The sequence below is a fragment of the Oryctolagus cuniculus genome, chromosome 8 (assembly GCF_964237555.1).
Source record: "Oryctolagus cuniculus chromosome 8, mOryCun1.1, whole genome shotgun sequence".
Lineage (NCBI taxonomy): Eukaryota > Metazoa > Chordata > Mammalia > Lagomorpha > Leporidae > Oryctolagus > Oryctolagus cuniculus.
Window position 1 is genome coordinate 11,767,762 of NC_091439.1, and position 22,942 is coordinate 11,790,703.

The 22,942-nt window shown below is 43.8% G+C and overlaps 2 protein-coding genes across 45 annotated transcripts in view; one reads left to right on the plus strand and one right to left on the minus strand.

Annotated features, from left to right (window-relative positions):
* The window catches only part of ARFIP1 (ARF interacting protein 1), a 138,090-nt gene extending 128,488 nt beyond the window's left edge, over window positions 1-9,602 (minus strand). For 6 of the 38 annotated variants that reach the window (XM_070047398.1, XM_070047411.1, XM_070047395.1 and 3 more), the window contains exons 1-2: window positions 8,108-8,245; window positions 7,486-7,606 (exon numbers count right to left, since the gene is read on the minus strand). The gene's annotated coding sequence lies outside the window, so the exon portion shown is untranslated. Of the gene's footprint in view, window positions 1-4,533; window positions 4,654-7,485; window positions 7,607-7,967; window positions 8,246-9,581 lie in introns of those variants that run through there. The other 32 variants (XM_070047393.1, XM_070047401.1, XM_008267313.4 and 29 more) reach the window with 14 other exon arrangements.
* Window positions 8,496-19,407, plus strand: TIGD4 (tigger transposable element derived 4). Of its 7 annotated transcripts, none has more exons than XM_051819978.2 (4): window positions 8,496-8,634; window positions 12,790-12,851; window positions 14,624-14,869; window positions 16,324-19,407. In XM_051819978.2, the coding sequence occupies exon 4, from the start codon at window positions 16,874-16,876 to the stop codon at window positions 18,410-18,412; it is 1,539 nt and encodes a 512-aa protein (XP_051675938.2). In that variant the 5' UTR covers window positions 8,496-8,634; window positions 12,790-12,851; window positions 14,624-14,869; window positions 16,324-16,873; the 3' UTR covers window positions 18,413-19,407. The 7 variants fall into 7 exon arrangements, with proteins under 7 accessions (XP_051675938.2, XP_051675939.2, XP_008265546.2 ...); XM_051819979.2 differs by having other exon boundaries at window positions 14,691-14,869; XM_070047384.1 differs by lacking the exon at window positions 12,790-12,851 and adding an exon at window positions 13,267-13,318 and having other exon boundaries at window positions 8,499-8,634.
* The last annotated feature ends 3,535 nt before the right edge of the window (window positions 19,408-22,942 follow it).

Consider the following 22,942-nt stretch of genomic DNA (forward strand, 5'->3'; position numbering starts at 1 on the left):
AACCAATGGAAGGAAGACCTTTCTCTCTCTCTCTCACTGTCTATCTAACTCTGCCTGTCAAAAAAAAAGTCCTTGGGCGGGCCAGCACTGTGGCATAGCGGGTAAAGCCACCGCCTCCAGTGCCGGCATCCCATATGGGCACCAGTTCGAGTCCCAGCTGTTCAACTTCCGATCCAGTTCTCTACTATGGCCTGGGAAAACAGAAGATGGCCCAAGTCCTTGAGTCTCTGCACCCCCATGGAAGATCCGGAAGAGGCCCCTGGCTCCTGGCTTCAGATCAGCGCAGCTCTGCCCAATGTGGCCAATAGGGGAGTGAACCAGCGAATGGAAGACCTCTCTCTCTGTCTCTTTCTCTCTGCCTCTCTTCTATGTGTGTAACTCTGACTTTTAAATAAATAAATAAATCTTTTTTAAAAAGTCCTTGAGCTCAAGGTTCAGCTCTACTTCCAATTCCACCTTCCTGCTAATGTACACCTTGGGAGAGAGCAGGTGGTGGCTCAAGTACTTGGGTTACTGCCACCCACGTGGGAGATCCATTTGGGGTTCTAGACTCATGGCTTCATCCTGGCCAGCCTCGGCTGTTATACACATTTGGGGAGTGAACCATCTGTTGATGGAGAATCTCCCTTGCACAACTTTCTGTGTGTGTGTATGTGTGTGTATCTTTCTCTTCGTAGCTCTGCCTTTCAAATCAAAATAAATAAAACTATTTTTTCAAGATTTACTTTATTTATTTGAAAGGCCTAGCAACAGAGAGGGAAGACAGAGATATCTTCCATCTACTAGTTCACTCCCCAAACGGCCAAATCAGCCAGGGCTGGGCTCAGCTGAAGCCAGGATCCCAGAACTCCATCTGGGTGTCCCCACGTGGCTGGCCAGGGGCCAAGACCTTGGGCCATTTTCCTCCCTTCCCAAGCACACTGGCAAGGAGCTATTTGAGAAGTGGAGCAGCTGGGACTCAAATTAGCACTCCAATATGGAATGCAAGCATCGCATGCAGCAGCTTTATCCACTGCCCTACACCACCAGTCCCTAAATAAAACTTTACATACAGTAATTCCCAATTACTTGGAGTAATGAGAAACAATGTAAGAGTCAACCTAACTGATATTCAACTATGCCCATCTGCACCACCATAACTGATATTTAACCAAGTAACAAAATCAGCTGCTTGCAGGAATCTTTTTATTTTCACTATTCATATTGTGTAACAGAGAAACTAATGAGAAGTACAAAGGACTAAAGGCAGCAAGCAGGGATGAAAGGGAAAGTTATACAGAATGCGATACCAGGGGAGGTTGGAGAACTCTTCATTGTTAAGGAGTTTCACTTTTATGCCAGAAGCAATGAGAGGGCACATTAGGAGACAAAGCAGGACAATGACAATCAGATGTGTTTTTAAACAAATTCGTGAGTCTTTGGGATGGGTAACAGATTAGAGAGGAGCCAAAAGAGAAGAGAGCAGACAAGAATGGAAGAAGCTGTGGAATTGTCTGGCAAGATGATGTTAACACACTTAAGCAGTGGTCGGTAGTCATGGAAACAGGAAAAAACAGATTTAAGAGACATTTAGAAACTAAGATTAACAAAAGTTGTTGACCTACTTCATGTGTGAGGAAGAATGCGGGAAGGCTCACACATTTTCTGGACTTTATAATGCAAAGATAATGGCATACTTCACTGAAAAAAAGGACAGTAAGTGATGTTTTAGGATTTTGGTGGAGAAGGAGGGAGAAATCAGTTTCATTCTAGACACACTACATTTGAGCTATCTTTAAGGTATTTAAGAGAAGGTGTCGACTAGACAGCAAGATACAGATCTACAGCTCAAAGGAGATAGAAAACCCTCAAGCCCCTGGAAAAGCTGACATTTTTATCCTAGACAAGCAGCTAACTATAATCCCCAAATAGCCAAGAAAAACGTTAAGACTTTGACCATCTGGATTTAGTTAGAACAGAAAGCTTAGAGAAAACGTGGCAATAACATTTCATCAACTAAAATTTTTAAAAACTTGCTAGGCACCAAAGAAAACATTTTTATAATCTTAGTTCTACGGTATAGGCAAGTTTTAGCAGGACTGGACAATGCTGTTGGTCATGCTCTAAATCTGTACTGCCCAATGAAGTAGCCACTATCCTCTGTGGTTACTAAAACGTACTGGTGCAAACTTTTTTTTATTTTAACTTAAGCCGTCACATGCAGTTAGTAGCTACAGTATCAGGCAGCAAGCTTACAACTTCCTCATGTATTTCAACTGTTCCCAACAACTACTTTTCAACTATTTTTCAAATTAACTGGGAAACAGTGTAAGAGATGGAAAATTGAGAAAACAGAAATTTTTCATTCCATCTGCTTATTGATTTTTATTTCAAGAATATATAATATAGTACTTTAAAATGTTTAAAAGTACTATGTAGTACAGAAAAATGGGGAAACACACACACAAAAAAATCATCTAAAAGCCTATCTTTAAGAAAGAGTCTACAATTAACATTTACCACATATAAAGAGGAGCTATATTTTTAACCCTTTTGTTATGAGTACCTTGTAGCAACAATGGCCCATATTACTCTGAGTTATGCCACCTTTCTCTTTGACACCCACCCTCTCCCCCACCAAGGCCTCAAAAATCCTCTCAGAGGGCCATTCTCTCTAGAACTACCTGAGGAGCTGCCACTGGGGCACAGCAGGTTAGAAGCCCTGGCCTGAAGCGCCAGCATCCCATATGGGCAACCCATTCGAGTTCCGGCTGCTTCTCTTTGCATCCAGCTCTCTGCTGTGGCCTGGGAAAGCAGTGGAGGATGGCCCAAGTGCTTGGGCCCCTGCACCCACATGGGAGACCCAGAAGAAGCTCCTGGTTCCTGGCTTTGGATTGGCGCAGTTCCAGCCATTGTGGCCATCTGGGGAGTGAATCAGTGGATGGAAGACCTCTCTGTCTCTACCTCTCTCTGTAACTCTTTCAAATAAATAAAATAAATCTTAAAAAAAAAAAAAAAAGAAAACAGAACCCTACCTGAAAACTACCTAACTCCCGTTGCCTACCTCCCTCACCAGTGCCACCAGCAGCATCCCCTGAGGAACCCACACGAGACCCCAATCTCTATGCCCAATTATTTAGGCCATACAGTAAAAGGACCACAAGCTTCAGAGTCGGACAACTTCGATTCCGAAGCCTATGCTTCTCCTTTGACTAGCTGGCTGAACTCAGACTATCAATTTCTGACTTTCACACATATTTCTCCATTTGTTAATTAAAAAAAATACATCTAGTAACATATATAGTAGCTCCAAAGCAATGCCCAGCCACAGCGTCACTCAATACTAACTATTATGGGGTTTCACATGCCTTGCACTGCCCTAGAGACTAAAGGAAGGACTATGAAGTCAAGCAGATGGGGTCCTGGCTACCCTAGAGGGGACAGGCCCCTGGCTTAATCTCTCCAACCCAAGCTTTGAGTTCCTGACCCACCCCTTGTTAAGTGTTTGACCTTATACAAAGCACCTGACCTAAATTTCAATTTTTTCTTTTCCAACATGATAACATGATCTGCTCTACCTATCTGACAGGGCTGTCAAATAAAATGAAAACATATGTGAAAGCGCCTTGTCAATTATTACATACTAAACAAACAGAAGGTATTAAACCCTCCTTAGGCCAAAGCTTTCCAATCATGGCGCCAAGAATGATTTCCAGATGTACTGAAATACTGACCCACCCCTGCATCCCCTACCGGAAGCTGCAGAGGTTCCAGCTATAGTCTGCCACACAAACCTCACTATCTGTGTGTGACATAACGTAGGAGGAGTGTAGAAGCCTTGCTCTCCAACACTGTGTCATGTCAACAGATCGGAGTTGGCCAGCTGACTCCCTTCACTGGATGACTTGGGCCTCACCACCAACTCTCTGCTCTTACGATCCTGCTCCAAAGGGAGTATGTCACTGTTTCCCCAAAAATCAAAGAGGATCAGGCCTGAACACCAAGGACAGCTAGTCCAATGCCATCACAGATATACCAAAACAAAACAAAAGCTTTTATCTTAGGTGACAATATGGCAAAGATACTGCCATATTTTCACAGAAGATTTGAGCAACTACTAGTTTTACAACTACCTTCAAAACCCAAAATGCTCTAAAAACTCTTTTTGGTGACAAATCTTTGTCATTCAAAAGAGGATCTAATTTTTACCAACTACCCAAAGTTACTCAGATTCTAGCCACTGAGGTGAAGTGACAAGGCAAGCAACAACTTTTGGCTTCTGTAGGTCTCACCCTGAATTGACAGTAGTACCAGAAGTGAATTTCCAAGCAGACTGTCTACTCTGAAAAGCCCTTTTTATTTAAATAAGTATGTTTATTAAAGGGAACAACAGTACTTCATACAGAGACCTTGCATTGTTTTTTCAGGAATCTACTGCTAATGGAGCTATGCAACACTTGCCTTATGTCCATCCTAAGACAAAGGTCTAGAAGAAACAGTGGAGAGGGGAATGAGAGATGGAGGGACAAACAGGAAAGGAGAAAGAAAACATACACTTTTGGGGGCCGGCGCTCTGGCATGTCGGGTAAAGCCGCCACTTGCAGTGCCAGCATCCCATAGTGGGACAGTTCAAGTCCAGGCTGGTCCTCTTCAAATCCAGCTCTCTGCTGTGGCCTGGGAAAGCAGTACAAGATGCCTTAAGTCCTTGGGCCCCCATGTTCGTGTGGGAGACCCGGAAAAAGCTCCTGGCTCCTGGCTCCTGGCTCCGGATAGGCCCAGCTCTGGCCGTTGTGGCCATGTGGGATGTAAACCAGCAGATGGAAGTGCTCTCTCTCAAATAAATACGTTCAAAAATATTTTTAAAATGTACTTTTTTTGGTAAAGAATAGTTTAAAAATCTGCAAGAGCTATTCTGTGGCTTCCTTGACTGTCTAAAACCAGCAGAAACCAAGGGTAACAAGATTAGTTTCAGATCCTCAGGTTATAAAGACTTTTCCATACATTCCAGAAGTAACGCTGGCAGGCATCTGACATTCAGACTTCCCTCGTCTCGTAAGTCATCACCCTCCACGTTATGTGGGACAACTCATTTTCCCGTCTGTACAAATAGTGTTAGTTTTTCATCCACAGCCATGTCATTTTAAGTCCCCTGCTGAATTTACTCCTTCTAGACATTTGTCATTCAGAAATTTATTTATGCTCCCAGGCTCTAACAGTATCAAGTTATTACTTATAACCTTCATTTTCAGATTTTCCACTCCTCCTGTGTCATAACTGCTACACATACCACACAGACTTACATCCACACTGGTGAGAAAATTCTATTGACTATCATCCCATGGTCCTCCTTGTCCAAATTGGATTCTTTTTGTCATACTTTTTTAGTGTAACATTAAACCAGGTGTTTATCCATTGAAGTTTAAGTAAAGGAAAAGACCTTTTCTTAGTGTCTGATAGAAAAGCAGATGAGATATCCCCAACTCAGGCCAAAAAGGAATGTAATGGAAATGTGGTAAAGGCCATTTACGGTAGTAGTCTGTAATCAAACAACCCACATTCAAATCCTAGCTCCCTGGTGTAACTCTGAGAGATCCCTTCTGCTTCAGGTAGCCGTTCAGTTTCAGTTTCTTCAGCTAGGAGAATTACAGCCACCTTACAAGGCTGCTGGGAGGATCAGGTGGGATAACCATGTAAAGCATTTAGCATAATGCCTGGTACACAGCAAAGCAAACAAATCACTTGTTATTGTGTGTAGACATAATCTATCTTCTGAATTTGTCATCACCTTAGAAGGAAGCTAACTGAGCATAACCCATTCTTTACAAAGTTACGTTTTCCTCTCTTCCAAGTGAAGGTGATAGACAAATGGAAAATTATTTTGTGAACAGAAGAAATTAAGTGACTTTAAAAACACTGGAATAGGTTGTATAGGTTCCTTCGGGTTCTAACATTCTCAGTAACAAGCATCAAGTACCTTTAGAATTTCCATCTTCAATCAACAAACACTTCACAACCAAATCAGTAAATGCAAACAGGCACTCTAACACTTACATTAAGGCCGGGAGGGATACTAACTCAACCACAGGAGAAAAATAATCATTAAAATACCTCATGTAGGAAAAGGGACGTCAGGATGGGTAGGAACACAACAAACGCTTATGGCTCACACCCCTGCAACACCTTGTTTGCCCTTCGTGGCAAAGCCAAAACTCAAGGCAGATGCCCAGAGTTAAAGGCAGGAAAATGAAGGCAAAGTCCACCCAGGACCCAAACATTTTACTGTGAACTATGCCTAGGAGGCTGATGATACTCAACATGTATTCAATAATGATAAACACATCCATCTATAAATCCAGAGTTTTGGCTACAACCAGCCATCCCTAAAAAGAAACCTCAAAACCACAAATCAAGAACTGAATAAGCAGGCAGTCCCACTTCCTTCTCTAAGTCTAGGGAGGAATTTAGAAACACTGAAGCTCTGCAGCAGTCGAGATTTCAGATTGCAGTATCAGCTGCGATCCTTGCTTTCTGTTCTCCAGGGCCCCAGAACAAGCCACTTCAGTGGGAAAACGGACAGTTTCATGAAAAACCGTTTCCACTAACTTAACGAGACCCTAGGCAGAAGTTTCTAATCTGGCTGGAGGCTGCAGATCTCTTTTTGCGAATCTGATATGAAGAACTGCCATTCTCCCCCAAAGTGCAGGAAAACAGAACCCTGCACAGAATTTCCAAGGTGGAGGTGAGGAAGACCCTGCAAGTCCCGGAAGCTTAGACCACAGACCCCGAGTCATGAGTCAGGATGAAGGCAAACCATAATCCAAGGAACACCAATCTGTCAATCTGAGACAGGCCCATACAACATGAGAAATACCTTCTTTTCTCGGATAATGAGATGCAGACTTGGTGACTGAGAGGACCTGGATCCCACAGAGCAAAGAGAGCACCACCCCCACAGGACAGTGAAACTGCACTAAAACACAGTCAGCTGCTGTGGCTCTGAGAGATCAGCAAGGAGACGGCCAACTCGTGCAGCCTTAAGGGAAGCCTGACGTAACCATTTCTGGGGCGCATTTCTCCGACAGCGAAGTTAGTTAACTGGCCAGCAGGAACATGCCTATAGAGGTGAAAGCGCGAAAGCTTAGGCTTACGAAAAGTGTGGAAATCTTCCATTTCTCCTCTTACCAAACAAGAACCGAGCTGGAGAAGGTCCGTACCTTCATCTGGGAGAAAACAAAGACGGGACGAGGGGGACCAGAGAAATCCCAAGGAGGCGGCTAAAGGATCTGCAGGAAGTGTCGAAAGTTCAAAACTTTTTGAGATCAAAGGACTCAAAACGAAGATAAGAGAAAAAAAAAAAAGGAAGCAATAATAAAAAGAAAAAGAAAAAAACGCCTGGCGTCTAAGAACTATTGAAAAAAAAAAAAAAAACACTTTCCTTTTCCGAGACACGTAACCAGTGGTAACTTGGCAAGGGGGAACAAGCCAGAAGAGGACAGCACAACTCACTTCCCACACTCCTTGGACGTCGGCACAAGCACGGCCGGCTTGGGACACTCCACGGACAAGGCTCCTCCCCGCTGCACTGCCCCGGGACCCCCTCCGAGGGGTATCACTCTCTCCCTTCTCACTGCGGGAGAGGAGGGGGGGGAAGGAAAAAAAAAAAAGTTGGCCACCAAACTCGAAGATTGTCCCCTCGGCTACTTGGTCAAGAAGGCTTGGAGCCTGCGACCCCCTTACCCACCCAATGCATGCAAAGCCCGGAGGGTGCAGCCCTCCAAGGGCCGGCCCTGCCCCTTCGCTCCACTGCTTCGGGGGCACGCTCCGAGAGGGGCAGGAGAGGAAAGTCGGGCAGCCACGGCGCGCGCTCGGCGACAGAAGTGCCCCATCCGAGCGCGCAGCGGCGGAGGCAACGCGCCCGCCCCGCCAAGCACCGCGACCCGTCCATCCCTCGCCCGCCTCTGCCCCGGCCGGGCCCGCTCCGCCCCCACCTGTCTGCGGGGAAGCCGGCGGCTCTCCAGCCGAGGATCACCCCCGCCGCTGCTCTCCGGGAATCGCCTCGACGCTGGCGAGGAGCGAGCGGAAACGCCAACCCGGACCTTTTCCGACTTCCCCTTCCCCCACGACACACCTCGGATCCTCGGGGGCGGGGAGCGACTGCAGCTGTCACAGCCTCACACGGACCAACCGCCGAGGACGCTCTCGCCAAGCGACCTCCCAAGCCGGCCTCCAAGCACCGGGACCCAGAGCGGCGAAGCCGGAAGTGAGGGGACCGGAAGTAGCGTTGTCCTGGGCCCAGGCCGGCCTCTCTCTCCCTAAATCCGGCCCGGCGAAGCCACGTCTCGATGGTGCCAGCGCGCCTCCTCCCCTCTGGCCCCCCCCCGCCCCTCTCCTGGAGGCTGGCCCCGCCCCTCCCGCTGCGGCCCTAGCAACCACATCCGGGGCTCCGCGGGTGCCGGTTGCCCGGGTGACTCTCTGGCTGACTTGTGGAGGAGCTTATGCGTGGGTCCGGAGGCCGCGGCCGGAGTTGGGAGCTGGCGGAAGGGCTCGCCAGCATGGTCTGAGGGGGCGGAGGTCTCCAGGAGCCCTCAGCACCGCGTCTTTCTCACACTTCCCGGCCTCACGCGTTAGGCGTCCCCCACTTCAGCAAGACAGACGGTGAGCCGGTGCCGGGAGGGTGTGGAGGCGGCGGGAGCTCACCGCCATGCAGCCACAGACGAGCCAGAGCTGCTTCCTCGGCCACGGAGAAGCTTATTCCAGCCCCGCGGGGTGGGCTGAGGTGGTGGAGAGAATGTGGGCATTAGGGCGCGGACGGGGTGCGAGCGCCTGGCGCGCCCACTCCCTTGGGAGTGACCCCCACGCCCGCCGGCTCTTAGCTCTTGCTCGGTCTCGGATCGCTTTCGGTTCGTCTCGCTCGCCGACAGTGGGTCCCTAACACTTCTCCTGCCCGTCCCTTTCTTGTATAGGTGACCGGGCTCCACTTTGTTTGCTCGCCCTGTTGCATCTTAAATAGATCGCTGAGCTCTCTGCAGTAACTACTGAACAGTTCCCTCTCTCCGAGCCCTTCCCCTGCTTGCGCTGCAGGGAGGGAACCCTGGCTCGGGGCTCCTTTCCCTGCAGGGCAGACAGTCGGTCCACCCTCCGGACTCCTGGGCTGCTTTTCCTTGGACAGCCTCCGCTGCTCATTTTGACCCCCGCTTTGCTTGCAGAAACGCGAAAGCGACTGTGCACATGGTGAGACTTAGCCTTTGATCTGGATCTCTCCCTTGTCACCTTAGCTGACTACAGTGCCCAAAGGCAGAATTCTGCCTCGGCCGGTTCCCAGGAAGTTTCAGCCTAATAAAATATCCCTGCACGGCTCTCTTCCGCAGGTTCAGGGATAGTGAATACCTAAGACACCACAAATGTTGGAAACATAGCAATATCGTCTCAGATCTCCAGATACCTCTTCCGAAAACAGCACTGAAATCCCAAATCATAAGTCTGAGTGTAAAGCACCCTTTCTTATCTCACAAGGCTCTGTCTTTAACAGCAGAAAAAAGAAGTGAGTGCGCACACACACACACGCCACGCACTCAAACTGTAACTTCCATCGCAGAGCTTACCGTGGATTTCCCTGGTCAAAACCACTCTGTTGGTTTGGAGCCCGCCCGTTAGACTTCTCAGTGATAAACAGAGAATCCCGACCTAGAATGGTCACTGCTCGTACTGAGTAGGAGCTACAGAAGTTGTAGCTGAGAACACGTGTTAGTCCGCAGGCTGCAAAGGGATGGCTTGCAAGAGGAGACGGTGAGCTTGCGTGGTGTGGATAACTAGGACATCTGGCTGTTGCCTATGGCTGCCTGCCCACCACCTCTTGGTTTGGGGATATTAGGCTCCTAAAGTTAGTCAAGTGTGTCTTTATATTAGAACGATGCCCACCGGTTATAGTGATTGGCCTTCCCAAGGATCCTTTCCTTGACAGCTACTGCTGATTTCGGTGAGAGAGTCTGAGGACCCTGGAGCTAACTTCTGCTCTGTGAAGATGCCATTAGTTGTGTTGGGTACCCCTCAGTCCAGTGAGTGTGGCACTGAGTATGGTTAATCCTCATCCACAGTATTTCACTGCGCAAGGCCATACACGGGATTAATCGTTCCGTGATTTCTACTGCCCTGAGGGAAGTCAGCACGCTTGTCTCTGAGAAAACATAGGAAGCTGCTTCAGCTGGTGGTAGAAAAAGTGGAATTCTTCCTTCATTTTAAGGAACAGCAGCCAGTGATCTTTGGATTGAGGGGGAAAATTTGATGCTAACTGAAAGATCTTATTTAAAAAAAAAAAAGATGTATTGATTTACTTATTTGAAAGGCAGAGTTACAGAGAGGCAGAGAGAGAGGTCTTCCTTGCGCTGGTTCACTCCCAAAATGGCCACAAATGCTGGAGCTGAGCCGGTCTGAAGCCAGGACCCTGGAGCTTTTTCTGGGTCTCCCACACGGGTGCAGGGGCCCAAGGACTTGGGCCATCTTCTGCTGCTTTCCCAGGCCTTAGCAGAGAGCTGGATTGGAAGTGGAGCAGCCGGGACTAGAACCGGGGCCCATGTAGGATGCCAGCACCCACCACCACAGAACCGCGCCAAAATATCTTATTTTAAACCTGGCCCTGCTTAGGTGGTGGCTGTTTTTCCCGTCCTTTCTTCTTTGCTGTAACTCCCCTCCCCACAAGCCTGGGACATTCTGCCCGCTCACTCTGTTAGAAAGAACAGAAGATTGCTGCTTTTCTCTCAGTTGGCATTTGAAGAGATAAGAAAATTACACTTAGATATGGAGGTCACCTGCTCATTTACCATTACACTATCATTGGCTCTTCTGCTTTTGAAAAGTTGGGTACTCCTTATTCGCAGGGCTAGTGGGGAATTCTAGTAGTCTGTCAGTGACCAAGAAGGGAAGGAGGCAACCAGTTAAAGGGTATTGTTTTTTAATTCCTCTCTGAATCAATTAATTGTGTGTGTAGCCAACTATCTCTGGTTTAGATGTTGAAGACTGTTGCTTGTCAATGTTATTTTCTGGAGGATAGAAGAAAATTCTATCTTCAGATCTTTTCTCTGAAAATTCTGGTGATATCTCAAAAATCGTATCACTGTTTGCTTCTCTTTTCATGGAGAGAGATCTAGCATGCTGATCACACATTGTAATCGCTCTGGAAACAAGTCCTGTATTGCAATAGGAGGATGCTAAATAATGGAACATTGTAAGAAGCCCCCAACTAGTGCACTAAGCGATGACGTACAGTGGAGTTACTAGAACTGCGTAGCATCTGTCAAAAGCTGTACGGTGGGCACATGCACATTTCATTCAGTTACACACAGACGCCACCTGTACACCTGAAGAATACAGTGAGGGGAGGGCTCTCAGGATCACTAGTTTCTAAGGACAGGAGACAGGGTTGGCTTTTGATGCTCGGAATGCCCAGACCCCATCCCAGAGTGCCGGGAGTTTCTGTCATCAGCCTGTCAACCCTGGCTGCTGCCTCTGGGGAGTAAACCAACAGAGGAGAGATTTTATGCTCTCTCTTTCTCACGCTGAGTAGATACATCATGTTAAATAAACAAAAGTAGAGGAGTTCCCCTAAGCGTTTATTCTGATAACTGAGGGAAGCTTCCTCTATGATCCTGTCACTCTTGCACTATTGCCACTTGTGGCACACTGACTGGCTGAAGTCTGTTTCCTCATCCGGGCCCTATGAGCTTAGCGAGGCTTGCCCCAGTCTTGCTTTCCAGTGCACCTGTTTTGCATAGTGGCGGGAGCGTGCTCATTTAGGAAACTCACAGATGTGGATATCAGTGTAGGTATGGGCGTAAAGCTTTAGTGAGGTAGAACTGGTTAACGGGCTTCAGCTGTGATTTCCCTCTCTGTTTTATTCCGCACTTTTAGCAGCAGCGCTGTTTCCTGCCCTAGCCCTGTGGTTGAGCTCAGTGTTAGTTCTCCTACGACCCCATTGGTTACGCTCCCTATGAGAACTCATTTTTCTCACCTCCTTAGTCCTGCATGCCTTCCTTTGAGCCCCTATTTAAGTCTGCCTTCAGTTACTGCCTCTGCATGTCTGGTTCCCATGATAAGTCAGATCCTTTTTAGGAGACTGAACTTTGGACTGGTTTTATTCTCTCGCAGCACCAGGAAACTGAATAACGTGGCTTGGATTATAAAAATTTATTATCCACTACACACCTGGCCCGTTCCAGAATCCAGCAACGGCTGCTGCTTAGGGTCATGGAACAGGCAGGGTGAAGTGGATGTAGTGTCTGTCTGGAAAACAGTGAGCACTCGAGTGCTTGAAGTTTGGAAAGTGGTTGATTCTGTCAGAGAGTAAGCGCTTGGCAAGAGGCGAGTAACTTACTACCCTCTAGAAACTCTGAAGGGAAGAACGCCAGCGTTAGGTTTCGTAATATTGGTTTAAAGTTGGCTGTTAGAGTTACACATTTTTTAACTATGAAAGGAAAAAAACTGAACTTATTCATAATTAAGTTACCTAGCGGGAGCACTTGGCATTTTGATTGATGTCTTTTTTCTTCATGTATTTAACAAGAACAGGTTGTCATTGAGAACTTGCTGCTTGTGACACCAAGCTCTGTAGGAGCGAGTAGCTGTGAACCGCTAACCTCATAGAGTTTTCAGTAGATACTGTATTTGTTGGCATATTGTTTTATATTTTCTCTGCTTCCCTTAATATATCATGGAATTTTCCTCATGTCATGAATGAGTCTCTAGTATGTTTAATTGTGTTTCAGCCTATAGGTATTCCTTAATGTATTTCACTAACCCTTGTCATTGTACATTTAGGCTATTTCCACTTTTGAATGTAATTATGTAACAACAACGTGAAGAATATTCTGGTGTGATAGGTAGGTTCCAAGATGCCCTCACCCTTGTGTAATTCCCTCCCATTAACAAGATCACGCCCACATTGTGTTATGTTACATGCAAAGCAGTCTGATGATGGAATTAAGGCTGCTAATCAGTGGATTTGAATTAATCAGAAGGAAGAAATCTGAGTGGGCCTAACCTACTCACTCAAGCCCTTTAGGAGCAAGCGGTTTTCTCCGGCTGGTGTCTGTGCGGGAGGTCAGAGATTCAAAGTGTGAGAGATTCTGCGGGAGAATGTTCACTGCTGTTGAAGTGAAGAGCACCTCCTAAGGGAGCTGAGAGTGGCCCTTGGCAAACAGCCAACACCAAAACCCAGAGCCCTCGACCCCACCACAGCGAGGAGCTGAATTCTGCCACCAACCTGAATGAGCTTGACAAAAATTCTCCCCACAGCCTCCAGATGGGAGCCTGGCCTCTGCCTGACATCTTGACTCAACCTAAGCAGGTGACCCAGTTGAACCCAGCTGGACTACTGACCAACAGAACCATGTAGAGTGTTGTCTTAAGCCACTAAGTGTATGATAATTTGTTGTGTAGCAACAAGGAATGAATAGATTTGTACAAAATTATTTTTACATCCATGATCTTTTGGGATAAAATCCTAGATATAGAATTCCTAGGTAAAAAGCTATTCACATTTTTAAGATTTTTGTGTTGTGTTGCTAATTTGCCCTCAATAGGCTTTGTAACCAATTTAAATGTCTCCTAGAAACCTATGTTACTGTACCCTGACAAACACAAGATATTCTAGTTCTGATAGACAAGAACAAAAAATAAAAAGGTATCTCCTGTTTAAAAGATTTATGTTGCACTTACTGGTAGTAGGGTTGATGCGTTTGTTTGGTGTTCATTGGGCATCTTTATCAGTGAATTAGACATTCCCATTCTTTGGTTAGCTTAACTGTTGATAAAGAGCAAATATTCCCTAAAATGTAATACAGCATTTATCTACTATAATGTTTGCAAGGGGGAGAATCATTAATGAGCTTAATTGGGAGGATGAGTACTTCTGAGATGTATAACTTTTGCCATTATTCCCTGCAAAAAAAATAAATAAATAAGTATCCCAAATGTCATTCTGTGCAAGACTGGAGAAATGTCAGCATCATGGATGAGACAGCATTATTACCTTATTGTTTCCTAGGGGAAAAATCTGGCTTATCTGGTTTGGCATTAGAAATGTAATTGTTTTAAGAATAAAGTTTTGTTGTATCCTGCTGTGGAAAATTGTATCTTTGACAGCTGTTTACTCAGGGGAAAATTTATCTTCATAAATAAAGATACATCACTATTTTCAGTTTGATCAAGATAATCATCTCTGATTATGATTGTTATATTTCTTTTACTAAAATAGGGTCAGAAGAATTTCAAGCAACTTTTTCTTAAAGCTTTGCTATTTGAAATAGCATTTACTTCTGACAAATGAAATAAGGTAGACAGAAAAAAAGTATGAATGGAGAAGCTAGGAGATTGACTTTTCTCCTAGAGAGTAGTTTTGGTTGATTTGTCTTTTTTTGAAAAAATAGTTCTCACTACCTCAGTTTTTGAAGATTGGTATTTTCCTAATAATAAAATATTTTTTAATTTTTTAGAAAATTTTAAAATAATTGCAGATTAACAGGAAGTAGCAAGGAAATGTACAGGAAGATCCCATATATAAGCACAATTTTTGGTTTTTTAGTTGAATGGATAAATCTTATTTACTTAGAAAAGTAAACCTCCTCTAATGGTTGAATATTTGTGTTCACAGAATTCAGAATGGCCTGTCCTTCCATGGAGGACTGATGTTGCGGGGTTTTTTGCTTTTGTTTTTTAAGTTTTGGATAGACACTAGAAATGTTGAGCCGGCCTGGTTCAGGGAGCACAGACTTTGTAACTGTGGAGGAGGCCCCATCCATGTGACTCAAGGATACGGCTATGTAGCGGTAGCAAGAAGAGTGTGCACTTGACATTTAGACACCTGGACTCCAGGCTGGCTCAGCCACATTATCACTGGGTAAGCATTCAAACTCACTTTTACCTTCCTCCTTAGTTACTTGCAGTATGGATAGTAAAGCAATTGGGAAACTAAAGCTCTGGGTAACAGTAATTTTTTTCAAACTCCTTTCATGGTTGTAATCCCTATGATAAAAATTACTCTTTTGAGTTGAACAACAAGGGCAGACGAATTCTGACAAGGAGTTTTGTCAAAAATGTTTGTGCTTGAAGATGCCTGGGGACCTGGGAACACAACACAAAGAATGAATGGTGCCCATGCTTTCACCTGGTAGATTAACACCGCTCATCAGATTAGCTTGTCGTCAGCTAGGCAGCAGGAGGCGCAAGCAAAACTGACTGACTTGGAGGGGAGCCGGGCTGGAGCGCTGGGACTGCTCTCAGTACTGTTTGCTTTCAGTATGTATTCGCAGTGAGATCCTTGCTTCCATTGGCAAGTGGGGTTTCCTAAAATTCCTGAATTGTAGATTAGATTCACATAGTGAAAAAAACAAGAGAGAGAAGATAATGAGATCATCACCATACGTTTGTTGCACACTCTCTTAAGATGCTAAATGCCTTGCCGACTTCTTTCCACTCCTTTAATGCACAGTAAGGCTTCGAGGCAGGCCCTTGTAGTTACCCCCCTTTATAGAAAAGAGAATTTCAATGGTTAAGTAGATGACCTAGAGTCACCTAAGTACTAAGTGGAGAGTCACTTCCCAGTCCATACCTGTCTGGCTCCACAGTCAGTTATTTACATAGGAAGTAGAGGTTAAGACCCAGGGTCACTCTACTTCCCTTCTTAGTCTAGCTTTTTCTGCATTATTTCTCTCATAATTTGCCTATTCTGTGCGTTTCCTCAAGTATTTTTCATCTGTGTACATTCAGCTAACATGTCAAGTTAATACAAAAGTTGTTGGGTTTTTAAACTTCTGGGTAGAATGGGTTTTCACTTTTTTAAAAATGGAATTCTCAGTCACTCAATGTTTTAGTGAAGCGTCTTCCACCAGACTCCCGTGAAGCAGACTGTCTCCACGCGCTATTAAAAGTTGGACCTTGTGACTACTGTCTGGCTGTGTCTTTCGTTTAGGGAAGTCAGAGGGTGCAGTCTGTGTCCTCGTGGAAAAAATAGCCACCAAGAGATCTATCCAGCGTCATTTTTAGTTCTTTAATTTTGGTAAGGCCACATTTTCAAAACAGATTAAATTTATCTATTTAAGAAGTATATATTACAGAGGATTCAAAGGCCAGGGGAGAATTCAAATGCGCAGAGCAGAGCTAGAGAGCTTTGTACAGAGAGGCCCTTTGGAGGTAAGCCTTTCTCCTAGAAGCTTTGGTTACTGTGTCTTCAAAAACATGGCCCATTCTTTCTGTTATTATTGAAAGCATAATTATTGCTGTAAGGACAAATAATTCTTCATATTCGCTTGACAGTTCTAAAATTATGTGTTTTTTTTTTTTTACATTTTCAAGAGACAAGATACACTGCATGTTCTAGAAGTTCTAGAAGTTCTACCCATCTCTTTTCTACCCTGAAGAGAGTTGGAAATGAATGAGTAACATTTTGCATGAAAATTTCTGAACGATGTTTCCTCTTATCTCTGGGGCCTCCTGTGGAGAATTAATAGAAGCTTGAATGTGTGCATGGATAAAATGGATCATCTTAAAGGATTGAAGTTCCAAAAATATACCAGCAGGACTGGACAGGTTTGACATAATGAGATTTCTATTTTAACTCGACTCCTGGAACTCTGAATAAACTATAAACTGAGCTGCACAAGGTCCTGGGGAGGAAAGTTCTCTTCTCATATATTCTGCTTGTATTTAACATCTTTCTTCTTGAGAGCCTTTGGAAAAGTATATTTATTCATAAGTTTACTGAGGGAAAAAGCTATTAGATAGATACCAACTTTTAATAAATGTAGTGAGCTAGGAAGCCACAACCTGTATCATCCTGGAAAACGAATTTAATTAAAGAAACAGACATCAGAAAGTAAGAGATCTCTCCTAAGCAGCAGTGGAGATGGCAGAAGCTCCTGCAGACACCCCAACCCTTCCTGTAACAGTGAAGAAAAAGAAAAGTCTGTCCATCGAGGAAAAGATTGACATCATAAATGCAGTGGAAAGTGGCAAGAAAAAAGCAGAGATTGCAGCTGAGTATGGAATAAAGAAAAATTCACTGTCTTCTATCATGAAGAATAAAGACAAAGTTCTAGAAGCCTTTGAATCTCTGAGATTTGATCCAAAGAGAAAAAGACTGAGGACTGCTTTTTACACTGATCTGGAAGAGGCGTTAATGAGATGGTATCGCATCGCGCAGTGTCTGAATGTACCAGTTAATGGTCCAATGTTGCGTCTAAAAGCTAATGATTTTGCCCAGAAACTGGGCCATAATGATTTTAAGTGCAGTAATGGTTGGCTGGATCGCTTTAAATCCAGGTATGGTTTGGTATTCAGAGCTCAACCTGCAGAAGCTACAGGTGTACCAGTAGACCCTTCGACTGTCTGGCAACAAAATGTACTTCCTTATTATTTAAACGATTATCAACCTAAAAATGTTTTTAATATAAAAGAGACTGGGCTGCTTTATCGAATGTTACCTACAAATACCTTTGCATTTAAAGGAGAAACATGCTCTGTTGGAAAGTTATACAAAGACAGAGTAACTCTGGTGATTGGCACAAACATGGACGGCTCAGAGAAGCTTCCTTTGCTTGTCATTGGAAAAAACAAAAATCCACATTGTTTCAGAGGTATAAAGTCGCTGCCTGTGCATTATGAGGCTAACAGAATGGCATGGATGACCTCCGATATATTTGAGCAGTGGATGCAGAAACTTGACGAGAAATTTCAAGCGCAGCAACGCAGAGTGGTGATTTTTGTGGAATCTTTACCGGCACATCCAGAGGTAAAGAATCTCAAGTCCATTGAGTTAGCCTTCTTCCCGTCATGTTTATCTCCCAGATTTATAGCTATGAAACAGGGTGTTATTAAAAGCCTTAAGATCAAATATCGGCATTGCCTTATCAAGAAATTTTTAAGTTCCGTTGAAGGCAGCAAAGAGTTCATGTTTTCGCTCCTAGATGCAGTTGATACACTGCACCTCTGTTGGAGGGCTGTAACCACAGAGACTATTGTTCAAAGCTTTGAAGAGGCAGGATTCAAATGTCCAAAGGAAGAAAGTGAGGCGCCAACTGCAGAGGGAGAGGCTCCTCTTGACTTTGTTGCTCAGGCGCTGGGCACTGAGGCAGACTTCCCTGAAGGTTTGTCTGTAGAGGAGTATGCTGCCTTGGACGAAGATCTGGAGACGTGCGAAGTGGCACCAAATGACGATTCCGTATGTCCCAAAGAGAGTAAGTCTGATGAACCTGGATGCTGTACCTCTGATGAAGAGGAGGAGGAAGCATCTCTGGGAACGGAACTTCCTGCACCATCACAAAATGAGGCCTTAACTGCTTTAGATACTCTTAAAAAATTTCTTAGAAGTCAAGACATGAATGATGGGCTTCACAATTCTTTAGCAGACCTTGAAAATTTTCTTAACTCTTTATCACCTAAATAGTGTACAACTTCTAAAGAGTAATGGCTTGCCTTGTCCTGCTGTATTTTACTATATAAAGTATGTAAAGGATAAACACAAACATAAAAAAAAAGAACTAATGATTTTTGGTTTAATTTCAAGTCTGTAGTCTAAATACCAAAACTCCCTAGTAAATTATAAATAACTTAAAAATCCAAAAGTCTATTTAGCAAGGCTTGAGGGATGTAGAAAATATATTTCAGAGGCCTTGAACTTGACACTTGTGTGTCCTACGTAAACAGAATCCTGCGGCTATCTGATTTGAACACATTGAATTGATGACTGTGATTTTCTTTGTGTTTTTTTTAAAGTTCAGATTGTGATTTAGGATATTTTAATTTATCTACTTGGTGTAAGAAATGAAGTGTCTATCAATAGATATTTATTTTTATAAAGACGTGCTATATATATCTAAAATAGACTTAAGTGTCAGATATTAAAGTAGTCTTAAATTATGTTTCTTATAACTGACTAACCTTCCTAATAAGGAAACTTGAGAAGCTACTAGAAATAAAATCTGGCCTAACTATACACCTACTGATTAAAAATATATGTCTTACCACTTTCAAGATAGTGTATATAAGGCCAAATGAAAGGCTAAGACTCTGAGAATTATTTGTCATCTGTAACCAGAAGCTATGATTCTTTCCTAAATATTTATATGTGTATGTGTGTGTTTAAATAGAAAAATATTTTATTGAAACATTTATTAAACTTTATGATATTTGTATTTTAATGATATTCTTAAAAACTAAATGTGAAGATATGTGTGCAGTTACTAAAAAAAAAAAAAAAGCGGTGCTTTTTTTCTAATCATACAGCCCAAGCTTTTAATCTATAATATTTAACTATTTCTTGATTTTACTGCATTTTCTTTTCAGGAAAAACTAACCATCCTTCCAGCACATTTTGATCTGTTTAACGTTTTTTTAAAAAGTTAATTGGTAACATTTTGAATTAAAATTATGTTTGAGGAAGTTTTGTGTACAAAATTTTTAAGATATGAAATTATTTATCTCTGCCTATAAAAGTCTTTAAGCAGTAGAAAATTCTAAAAATATGTCAGACTTCCATTTTTAAATTTTAAATAGTATGCTTATTTCACTTACTACAGCAAACTTAGGGTCCTATTTGAAAAGTATTTGTAAAAGTGTAAAACACACAGATTATTTTATGATGAATACTTATATGACAGTACTAATGCATTTGAAGGAAATGTCTAAAAAGTAAATTAAAAAAATTAGATAAAAAGGGATAACACTTTAAAAAAAAGGAAGGAAATGTATATAGAAAGCATTTTTCTTTTCCACTGTTGATTTACTCTGCTTTTGAGATTTTTAACAATAAGCCTTTTAAGAGGTTTATTATTAAAAAGAACTTTTGTCAAAGTAAAATTGGATTATTTAAATTTGAAGCATTTTATTAGTGATGTAAAATTTTCATTTGGAAGAATCATGGACATAAAGAGTTCCACTTGTAACTATAGTACCTGTCGCTCCCCCTCTTCGTGGAGGAACGACACAGGACCCTGCGCTGTTCTTTTGTCTGCTCGGCCCTCCCCGGGTTTGTTGCTGGTTCTTCCCGGGTTGGCTACTATCCCTTCCACCTCCGTGGAAGGGCAGTTCCCCCTGCCACTTTCCCCACTTCCGCAGGGGAGCGGCACACCGCCGGCCGGCTCTCTCTGGGGCTGCACAGGTGTTCCTTCAGATAGATGTTCCCCTTAGATGTTCCTGGTGCATGTTGTCTCTCTCCTTTATAGTCCTCTTCCACCAATCCCAACTCGGCTGCCCACACGCCGAGTACGCTGCTCTCCTCCAATCAGGAGCAGGATCAGCTCCTGGAGGTCATCACTCAAGTTGGCAAGAGGCAGCTGCGTAGAAGCTGTTTTCTCCTCTCCCAGCGCCATATTGTGGGAGAGCAGATGCATAGAATAAGTCTTAATTCCAGTAACTTAGTCTAGTCCGGGTTGCTCCCCACAGTACCTGGCATATATTGAGTCCTCAGTATTTTTTCTTTCTCCACTTGATGCTATTTTGCTATCTATTTTATTTTATTTTTTTTTAATTTTTTTTACAGACAGAGTTAGACAGTGAGAGAGAGAGACAGAGAGAAAGGTCTTCCTTCCGTTGGTTCACCCCCCAAAATGGCCACCACTGCCAGTGCACCGCGCTGATCCAAAGCCAGGAGCCAGGTGCTTCTCCTGGTCTCCCATGGGGGTGCAGGGCCCAAGCACTTGGGCCATCCTCCACTGCACTCCCGGGCCACAGCAGAGAGCTGGACTGGAAGGGGAGCAACCAGGGCAGAATCCGGCGCCCCAACTGGGACTAGAACCCGGTATGCTGGCGCCGCCAGTGGAGGATTAGCCTAGTGAGCTGCAGCACCGGCCATCTATTTTATTTAATAATTCTAGATATTCTATGACAAGTAAATATTATCTTCATTTTCACAAATGAGGAAACTGAAACCTGGAAAGATGAAATGATTTGGTAAAATCTCATTGTCCAAACTAAAATTCAGTATTACTTCATCACCTAACTAAACATCCTCGAATTATAATTCCACTGTAATTATAATACCACTGTGCTTCTCATCTACACTCTATAAATGACAAGTCTATTTTTTTTTTTTGCCTTTGAGTTTTGGGGACTGAAGTGAAACGTATTTCAGAGAAGATGAAGGGTGCATGCTGATAGCGCCACTTACAAGCTCTCTTCTAAAGACACTGTTACTGATGAAACGCTGGAATACCTTCTGAGCTCATCATTCTATGCCACCCAGTTACGGGTGTCCCAGTGTAGCTTTATTGAAAATATTTTTAAGAATTAGTATTTCCAAAGTGATGAAAGCATCTACTCTTTTTCCCTAAATAACATAGCCCATTTTTTATTAAAACATATGTATTAGGTAGGGTCTTGTGGTGCAGCTAGTTGAGCCACCACTAAGTATGTTTGCATCCTGTATTGGCATGCGACATCCAACTTCCTGCTGATGCTCACCCTGGGAGGCAGCAGATGATGGCTCAAGGAGTTGAGACCCTGTCCCTCATGTAGGAGACCCAGCTGAAGTCCTGACTCAGCCTCTGCAGATCTCCCTCCCTCCCCCTCTCTCCCTTTCTCTCATCATAATCTTTGAAAAACAGACAAAGCTACTATAAGTAATTGGAAAAAGAACCTGTAGATTTAAATTAAAGATTAAGGTGTTAATGTTATGCATTCTTCTGTGCAGTGTATAAGGCATCTGAACAATTTTTGAAACACTTTTCAGGATTTAGCTTTTCCAAGGACATAGACCCTCAGTGCTCTCTACAGCGTTCCTCCCTTATCTTCTATACAAAGTTAGAATTTAAATGTCACTTGTCTTTTCAAAAAAAAAACCAACTTGATTTGCAATTTGTTTTTAACTAAATGGGAAATATTTTCACTGTTCTTGCCTTATAAATTCCTACTGTTCCAACAGTGTTTTTGCTTCTTTCATCAAAAACAAATCATGTGTTGAATTGGGGACATTGCTTCACTGCCAGTAGCTACAGAACTTAACTTAAAAAAAGGTTTGCTTCAGGATAAAGTAGGCCTGTAGGTTTCACGTTGCCTGCCTGACTCCTCACTTTAGATTTGAAATCAAACCTCGACTGCCTTTCACTGTACACAAGGCATATTATCCAGAAGGAGGAGGAAGGGAGGGAGAGAAGTGGAGGAGGGCCTCCCCTGGCAGACACCACGGATGCCGCCTTCATCGGCTGGTCTAGTTCTGTAGGGACTGGCAGAAAGAGGTGTGGGCCTTAGCAGGGTCAGCACCACAGACCCTGCGGGCAGGTTCGGAGCCCAGGGATGAAGGGGTCTCTGGGGTGAAAGTCATCCAGGAAGCTGCACCAGTTGCTGTGTGAAGATTCTGCCATCAAAGGATAGAAAGGCCTCGGGCAGGGAAGGGAGAGGGGTCCGTTTGGTGCACATGAGAGGTTCTCCGAGAGAGTTTCATTTACTGGAATAAACCAAATCTAGCCCCAGTTTTGTACTTCCTTGTGGGAGACATCGATTTCCCTGATCCTCCATTGATCAAGTGAGACTGATAGTGCTTCATGAGAATTTAACTTGAAGATGAAAATTTTGCATGCAAACATATTCAACTATAACGTATTCCACAACTAAAAGAAATGACTGGGAAGGTGTTTCCATGAAGCTACTGTCAGCAAAAGCTCAGTCCTTGTCTCCAGTGCTTTATCAAATAGGACGAGTTTGAGGGTAATGAAAAGAGAAAGTGTACTATGGATGCATGAGGACCTAGCAGACTTTTTGAGTCTCAAGAACTACCACCCCTCTTAGTGAAGATGGTCTGGGGTTTTTATTAAAGCCGCAGAGAAGGGGGCTGGTTCCAACAGGAAATGCAGGAGGAATGACAAGTGTTCAGGGTAGCCGTGATAAGGCCTGGAACTGGGCAGCCAGGCACCAAATTAGCCACAGGATTGCTGCTCAGCCCTTGAGAAGGCCTGCTGGTGGAGAGGCTAACCCTATCTCG

Bases quoted from the DNA above. Each gene is read 5' to 3' on its own strand.
- TIGD4 (XM_051819978.2), top strand. From the start codon at position 16,874: ATGGCAGAAGCTCCTGCAGACACCCCAACCCTTCCTGTAACAGTGAAG.